The sequence below is a fragment of the Lonchura striata genome, chromosome 1 (genome assembly GCF_050655825.1).
Source record: "Lonchura striata isolate lonStrDom1 chromosome 1, ASM5065582v1, whole genome shotgun sequence".
Lineage (NCBI taxonomy): Eukaryota > Metazoa > Chordata > Aves > Passeriformes > Estrildidae > Lonchura > Lonchura striata.
In genome coordinates, this window is record NC_140703.1 from 5,374,797 (window position 1) to 5,382,866 (window position 8,070).

At 52.0% G+C, this 8,070-nt stretch overlaps 1 protein-coding gene across 6 annotated transcripts; it reads right to left on the minus strand.

The window, feature by feature from the left end:
- Positions 1-912: 912 nt before the first annotated feature.
- IL18BP (interleukin 18 binding protein) lies at positions 913-7,920 on the minus strand. Of its 6 annotated transcripts, none has more exons than XR_014956867.1 (6): positions 7,047-7,920; positions 6,537-6,599; positions 6,274-6,339; positions 5,909-6,038; positions 1,617-2,704; positions 913-1,323 (listed from the first exon to the last, which is right to left on the minus strand). XR_014956867.1 is itself a non-coding variant. In XM_085585767.1 (6 exons), the coding sequence occupies exons 1-5, from the start codon at positions 7,198-7,200 to the stop codon at positions 2,689-2,691; spliced, it is 429 nt and encodes a 142-aa protein (XP_085441893.1). In that variant the 5' UTR covers positions 7,201-7,920; the 3' UTR covers positions 913-1,323; positions 2,640-2,688. The 6 variants fall into 6 exon arrangements, 5 of the variants coding, with proteins under 5 accessions (XP_085441893.1, XP_085441765.1, XP_085441807.1 ...); XM_085585767.1 differs by having other exon boundaries at positions 2,640-2,704; XM_085585639.1 differs by lacking the exon at positions 1,617-2,704.
- Between the last annotated feature and the right edge of the window lie 150 nt (positions 7,921-8,070).

An 8,070-nucleotide genomic window follows, 5' to 3' on the forward strand; every position in this document is an offset into this window, starting at 1 on the left:
GAGCTGTGGATTTCTGTAGTTGAGAATTTTTTCCTGGAAACAGCAAACTGCAGTGCTTACTTGGGCACTGGAATAAAATGTCTTTTTGCACCAGCCTTATTCAGAACACTACAGTGGCAAAAGTAACTAGAAATTTAATTTGCTCTGTTAGAAAGCCCATGGATTTATTAACTTCATTTTTTCCCAACAAGGCCAGAATACATACATCCTCAGCTACTGCTGCATGTGTGAATTTTTGGACACCGCTGTCATGGTAGTGGGGAATTACTGTGATTTCAGCACATTTGCCTGTGTCTGTAATAGACAGTCATGAGAGGTATCACTGGAAATATTTGTAATTTGGAGAAAAAGGCTTATGGTTTGTTGCCAAGGGGCTGACAAAGGGAACAATGTCTTTACAACAGCTGATTCAATTGTTCTCTGGCTGAGTTAAATGGAGTTCGGTACCCAGCTTTCATTAACCAGTGTGCTTAAATCTATTTGCAATTGCAAATAGACCCCATTAATTCCATCATTAGCACATTGCTGATTTCAGTGGGAAAGGTCACAGTAATGGGGGGTGGGAATGTATTTAAGTCTTCTGAAAAATTAACTTTTGCTTTCTAGCAAAACTGCTCCATCATTGATTACAGTTGTATCAATATGACTATTTAAAATAGAAATAGTCTTTCTTTAAAACTGCAGCAGCTTCACTTCCTCAGAGTTCCTCTGGTTCCTCAGAATCTTGATAGCCATTCCCTTAAGTGCACAGAGAATCATGGAACCCCAGACTGGTTTGGGTTGGAAGGGCCCTTAAAGACAACCCAGTTCCATCCCCCCTGCCATGGGCAAGGACACCTTCCACTGGACCAGGCTGCTCAAAGCTTCACCCAGCCTGGCCTTGGACACTCACAGGGATGGAGCAGACACAGCTTCTCTGGACAGAAGTTTTCTTATATTTTATCTCAGTTTCATGTAATCCACTGCTGCCAGTGCAAGGCTCTTATTTCAAAGCCTTTATTGTACTGTGTGAATGGATCCAGCCTTAGTCATATCTCACAGAATTCAAACCTGCAGACATGGGCAAGGAGCAGACTTTGGGCTATTTTAATAGTCCTGGTGTAGGTTTTTTAGGGGATGACAACCTTTCTCATGCCACACATCTGAAAATTATCTGCCCAAAGCCTCACCTCCCTTGTCAGATGAGAGTCATTTCATGGAGTATTTCTTCTCTCTCATATGGGAGAACATGAGCAATTTGCCATTGTCACAGATGTTGAAGCTCCGTCCATTTGGGGAAATTGCAGATGACAGTACATCCATCATGCAGGTGGCAGCCTTTCCCTGAAAAAATATGGATCAGATGAAGTGATCCAGTGGAGAGTCACCAAGACAAGCAGGGGCTGGCACATGTGACTGTGAGAGAAGTGCGAGGGAACTATCCATGCTCAGCCTGGAGAAGGGAAGGCTAAGGCTCATACATGGAAAAAAGCCTGGACATCCAGGTTTTTTTTCCTAGCAAACAGCACACCTGTCCAAGTCATGACCTAAAAGCTTTTCCTTGAGAAAACTGTGGGAAATTATGTCAATGGCTTTACTAAACCCCAGGTAGACAACATCCACAGCCTTTCACTCACCCACCAAGCAGGTCGTTGTCACAGAAGCCAGGTTGCTCAAGCAGGACTTGTCTTTCACACACCCATGTTGGCTGGGCCTGATCCCTGGTTGATCTGCACATGCCACATTATGGCACTCAGGATGGTTTGCTCTATTTGCTCCATCACCTTTCGAGGTACCTGAGACTTTTCCTCATTCTTTGTCTCTAGATTTGCCCAGATATACAATAAAGGAGATTCTCTTTAGCCCTTGTTTTGTGGTTAATGTACTTATAGAAACATTTGTTTTATTGTATTTTACAGCAGTGGCCAGATGGGCTTCCATTCTTCTCATTTTCTCTCTGCCTCATTAGATCCTTGTTGGTTTCCTGACTTGCTGCCCCTTCTTCCAAATGTTACCGTGGGAACCCAGGGCAGGGGGAATATCCCCTTGTCTGCCCTGGGGTGCTCTGACTCCCAGGAAAACACTGACTTTAACCCTCATTTATGGAGAAGGCCTCCTAAGCCTCAAAGTAAACTAGAGACCACAAAAGTGTGAAATAGATTGTAGAAATTGTAGAGAATAGTTTAGTATGTCACATGGGTGAGAAATTAGATTTTAGGATTTTTAACATACTGTAGATAGGCACAAGATGGAGGGTACAGGGTGTTGTCTTAAGTTCCTTTCTTCTTCCTTCTTCTTCCTTCTTCTTGGGTTTGGGTGACATCTTGTTTGGGCAGAAAAATCCGCATTGCGGGTCTTTAGGGGTCAGTTATTGGGTTAGAAAAGGTAATAATCTAGGTGTCCCTTCTTAATTGGGTAGTTTAGTTTTTGATTAGACTTTAAAAGACCTTACAGAAGGAGTTTGTTAGCCACTTTTGTGCTATTTTCACGCATACAAGGTCTGGGTGTAGACAATGTGCTGAAGTCATGATAAGATAACAGTAAAACAAGAACTTGAAGACCGAAAAAGTCCTGTGGGTCTGCTTTTCCTGCTTCAGGAGAGTTTCCCCCTGCCAGGGGAGCCCCCAGGGAATTGGCTGATGTGGGGCCTACAAACTCACAGCTGATGCCCCAGTGTGAGGAAAATCTAGTTCTTCAGCTCTTCAGAGATCACCCCACGAAGTCCCTGAAAGAGAGCCAGAGGTGAAAAGACTCAGCCATTCAACATCTCGGTTCCTGGTGGCCACAGGAGTCACATCCCATGCTCTGCTGGATGAATGTCAAGAGCTGAACTCCAAATTTGGTGAAGGCAACAAAAATGGGAGGGAATCTTGCCAAAAGTGATTTGGACACACTCCAAAAATTAGAATCCCTAGTGAAACAGCACAAATTAAAAGTGGACAAAAAGGATTTGGAAAATTTATTGCTTTGGGCAAAGGAAAACTACCCATCTCTTCAAGAGAAAGATTTCTTTCAACCCTGGTTTTGGGCAGATGATACCAAGCTATATGAGGACGTGGTAGCCCACGATCCAAATGCAGCAGCGTTGTTTGCGGCTTCTAGAGCGCTCTATCAAGTTACATATGATGCAAAATATTTGCAAACTGCTACATATCACAAAAAAATAATCCTCAGACACCTGAGAGTTTTTCCCCGGGGGAAGAAGAGCAGGAGCCTGCTGTCCCAGAAAGTGGATTTCTGGAGAAGTCCCCTGAAACTCGCCACCCTACCAAGGCTCGGGAAAAATTTACATTGGGGAGGGTGGAGATACATCCGAGAGGGAGGGCGAAGCGGGAGAGGAGACGGGAAGGGGAAGGAGAAAATAATGGAAATGTGTCTCTGGAGGACCCCGAAAGACAGCGGCTTCCTCGTTTAAAATTACTTATTGGTAAAGATGATGAAGAGGACACGTCTTTTTATGAATTTCTTACATCTCTGTATATCCCTGAGGTGGGAGAAGGGGGGTTGGAGGGGCCTTTCCGTTCCACTTTCCCCACCCCGGTGCCAACTCTGGGAGGTGTCACAGGCGCCCAAGGTGCTCGTGGCAATGCCTTCGGCTGCCACCCTCAAAAAAAGACAGCACAAGGGCACGTCCAGCCGGTTGCAATAGTCATCATTCCACGAAAAATGGACACGTCAAGCCAAGGCACAACATACATTGGACAGGACATCAGCACTCAAGCCATGGAGGATCAACAACAACAACAATAACAATTTCCTGCATCACAGGAGGGCAGCAACGCGAATGTAATCTCCTGTGAGAACCTCAGCCTTGTTTTGGGGCCACATGTGGTGGTGAAATTCCTCCTCTAACCTGTGCTTCCAAAGAAAAACTCCACAGGCTTAGCTGTTCGGTCTCAAGGCAGTTTATTGTTAGTTATCTAACAGATTATGTTCTTGGACTGCAGCTATTTGATCAGCGGCCTGGGCAGAGGCACACACACACCCTGACATCCTCTCTATCTGCTGTCTTCTTCGTCTCTCCCCCCCGCCCAGGGTTGCTGCTATCTTTTATAAGATATATTACGTATAACATGTTTATAATTATTCCCCAATATCTACTACCTACGTTGCCAAGTGTTTTTCTACTCTAAACCAATCTGTGAGTGCCAACATCACCAAGAACATGGAGGTAAGGAAGAAGAAGGAAGAAGGATGGGTTCAGCCCATTTTCCTCCATCTTAGAACTTCTGACCCCCATGTACAAAGTGAAAACCCCCCTGTACATGTGTTAAAACCCCCCTGTACAGTACTAAAAAATTTCCCCTCTACTTTGTAACTACTTTTACTATACTATCTAACCTTTTGTGACTGCTTGCTCCACTTCCAAAGTTGGTAATTCATTCCATGGCTCAAACTCAAAATCACAGCTGTTTTTCAGCTGTCTGCCAGGGTCTAGAATGCTTCTGACCAAGGCCTGGAACCTCTAAAAATGTCTGAGAGACATTTTGAGTTCCCACAATCTCCATCACAGCAGGACAAGGCATTCCTATTTCATCCAAAGAGACACCTGGCTTCTGGACACCAACAGACACTTCCCCTGGACATTGGCTCAGCTTTTGCTGAGTGGCAGCTGTGGTGTCAGGATGAAGCTGTGTGTGGGGTCTGTGAGAGGCTCTCCCAGGGATGGAGGCTGGAATTAACCAGGCTAGGGGATGCTGCATGGCTGCCTTGGCCGGGTCCCCGCCCAGGTAGCTGCTCCACTACTTGCCTTCTCCTGGCTCCTAAGAGTCACTGTGGGACTGGGGTGTCCCCGGGGGCTCCTGTGGCTCCCTGGCTCAGGGCAGTTGCATCTGCGGGCTTCTCCATCTCCCCCATCCTTATCCCTCCCACATACTGGGCATCCTGAAGTGTGATGCCCATAGCCCAGAGGGGTTTGGGATCTGTTCCCCAGCCTGTCCCACAGCCCAGGGGGGTTGCAGCCCCCACAAGCACTTGTGGGAGCCAGAAGGGGACTGGGACACAAGAGCAGGAGCCCTGCCAGCACAGGATGGTTACGGTGGCTGCCTCATGGAGCAGCAGATGGGACTCAGCAATGCCATGCTGAGGAACAGCCCCAATCCCCCCAGGTGCAGAGAGAGATGTGATGGCCCCATCTTCCATGGTGCCTGCACCCCAGGGCTTCTCCACCCACCCTCTCATCCAGGGCAGGGCATAGCCATTGTGCCAGGTATTCCCTGGGCAGAACTGAGACTGACTGTAGCTCTCTAGCCCTTCACCAGGCAGGAAGGGGGTGAGGAATGGATCCTGCCCTTCACGGGCACCGGGGCTACCTCCTTTCCCTCCCTCCTCATCCCACAGGTGCCCTCTACACCCCTGGGCAGCACCATCCCCAGCATGCAGGTGACACTGGGCAGCCTTGATGTACTTTAATAAACTCTAGGGTCCCAGATCCAGCTATGGGAAGAGCTGGTTCCAGCCCAGCAGTGCTCCTGACTCAACTTGGGACACCAGGAGCCCCAGTAAGGCCAGCACAGGGCCATGCAGTTCCCAAAGCAGGTCACAGAGACGAGCCTCCCGGGAGGTATCACATGTACATGCAGTGGTGTGGGGCTGTCAGAGCAGGGAGCTGCACCCAGCACAGCAGTTGTTCCCCCATCTCAGCCCAAGCCCCCACTCTTCCCAGTGACAGGGGCCAGTGCTTGGGACGGCCATCGCACCTCCCTGGTGTCGACACCAAGGGGACTGAGCACCACGCAGGTGAAGTTGGTGTGCAGGTGCTGGTTGTCGAAGGAGCTGAAGTGCAGGTCACGGCGCAGGGCCAAGCCCGAGCCCTGCCGTTCCTCTCTGTGGACCCAGCGGGGACCGGTCAGCGCCCACTCCAGATGGGCAGACCCCTGGCCCAGCCAGGGCTGCCCTGCTGTCACTGCCCCCCTGTCCCCATACTCACTGCACTGTCCCCTCACGCACAGCCCCGTCCGGGTGCAGGCTCTCCACGAAGGAGCCATTCTCCAGCCAGTAGAGCAGCGTCAACTCTGGGAGCTCACTCGACGCTTCACATGACACAGTCACACTCTCACCTGCAGCCGCAGGGGGTGTGAAAGTCGGGGGGCTGCAAGGGTCTCCAGTGCTCCCCAGGCACAGACACAGCCCCTCTTCTAACTAAGGGGAACATTCCCCCACCTCATCAGCACCCCAAAATCTTGGCTGTGGGTGGAGGATTCACCTTGTGTGTGCTGGAGGCTGGCACAGCAGCTGACCCCCACTGCAGCCTCCTCACCCTTAGGCCCTGCCATGGCCCTGAGGGTCTCTCACCTGGGCGAGGAAGCTCTGCTGGCATCCGCAGCATGGTGATGCTGGGCGGCTGCAAGGCCATGGCACCTGGGGGAGCAGAGAGGGGTGAGGTGAGAGATCGAGAGTGACCCTGAGATCACACAATTTTTAAGTGGATGAGGAGGCAGGGTCCCACAAAGAGACAGAAGCACTGCTCATCCCCAGACCCCTGAACAGGACTTTTGAGGGGCATAGAGCCCAGGCTTGACCTTAGGCTCCCCGGCCCCCCAGTAACCCCCATTTACCTGTGCAGCAAGCAGCCAGGCCCCAGCAGAGCAGGAGGGTCCATGCAGGGCTTCTCAGGGGCTCTGCAGACAAAAATGGAGCTCAGTGCTGGGCACACAGGGATGCTCCCCATGAGCTTGGGATGGTTCCCCCAGCATTCCTGTATCTGCGATGGTCCCGTCCTTTCAGCATCCTCCCAGCTGGCCATGGTACCCCCAGGACTGCCCAAGTCGATGATCCCGTACCCTCGTATCCGCCCAGCACCCCCCGAGTCTGGGATACCCCGTACCCCCCAGCATCCTCCTCCCGCGGTCACTCAAGTCGCGGCTGGCGCCCCCCAAGGCTGTCCGCCCACCGCTCCGGTACATACGGAGAGCCCGTGGCTCAGGCACGGGGCGGCGGCGCTCGGGACCGCGGCGCTTTATGCGGCGGCCCGGGGCGGGGCGGGGCGGGAGGCAGCGCTGTGACTCACCGGGAGCCGCCCTCGGCCCCGGCGACGCGGCGCGGCGCCACTGCACGGGGACCCCCACCTGGACGCTGATGTGTGTCGATGGGTCCTGTCCCGACATGTCCCGAGCCCTCCGAACATGCCTTGTGTCCCCAGCACTCCATGCCCCCTGCGCTCTGTGTCGCCTGCACCTGGGGATACGCATTCCTCAGGCACTCCCATGATCGGCATCCCATGACACCCCCCCCGACCCCTGGGGAGCATCCGTGGGCTCGACAGGGATGGAGAAATGGAGCCCAGCTGGGCCCCCAGTGTCTAGCACAGGATTCTGAACATGCTGGTTTGCTCCACAATGCTTTGGGATCAGGGACAAGGCAGGGAGTGCACAGGAGGAAAGTGGGTGAAGCCCCCAGGAGTCTGAGTACAACAGTGGCTGGGGGAGCCTGGGTGTTGGCCCCTGGGTGTCCCAGCTGGTGGAGGACAACAACTGTTCAGATAAAAATCCCCAGAACTTTAGTTCTTGGCTGCAAGAAGCCGTCTCCTGTGTCCCACAGCAGACCCCCCACCCCCAGAGCCAGCCCCTTGACAGCAGATATGGTTTCGACAACCCACTGGTTACAAAACCAGGGGCGAGGCCCCACACCCCACTAGCGTCAAGGCTGGGAGCCAGTGCAGGTACAGCAATAGGGCAGAAGTAGCCACCTGAGTCACAGGCCCTGACAAGTCTTGGAAAAAAGTCCCTAAACTCCCAGTGAGTTTTGTGATACACTCCCAGCAGAGAAGGAAGATGGCAGGAACAGGAGTGCTATCTTGGAGACCTGGCAAGTGCAATACTTCCCAGCAGTGGCTGCGTCCTCCTCACAGCAACCCCGTCTGTCAACACAGGCAGCTCCCAGGGCAGCACCCAGCTCCTCTGCCACCTTCTTGCTCCCACCAATACCAATCAGTTTAGCTCTGGATACTACTGGGTGAAAGAGGTGGACAGGGAATGCAGATGGCTGCTTAGTCATCATCCACCCAATAGCCTTCCCCTAGGAGCAATGAAAAGAGAAACTTTCCATGCCCTGCAGCAAGGAAGACGATCAAGAAAAACCCAGGGCCACATC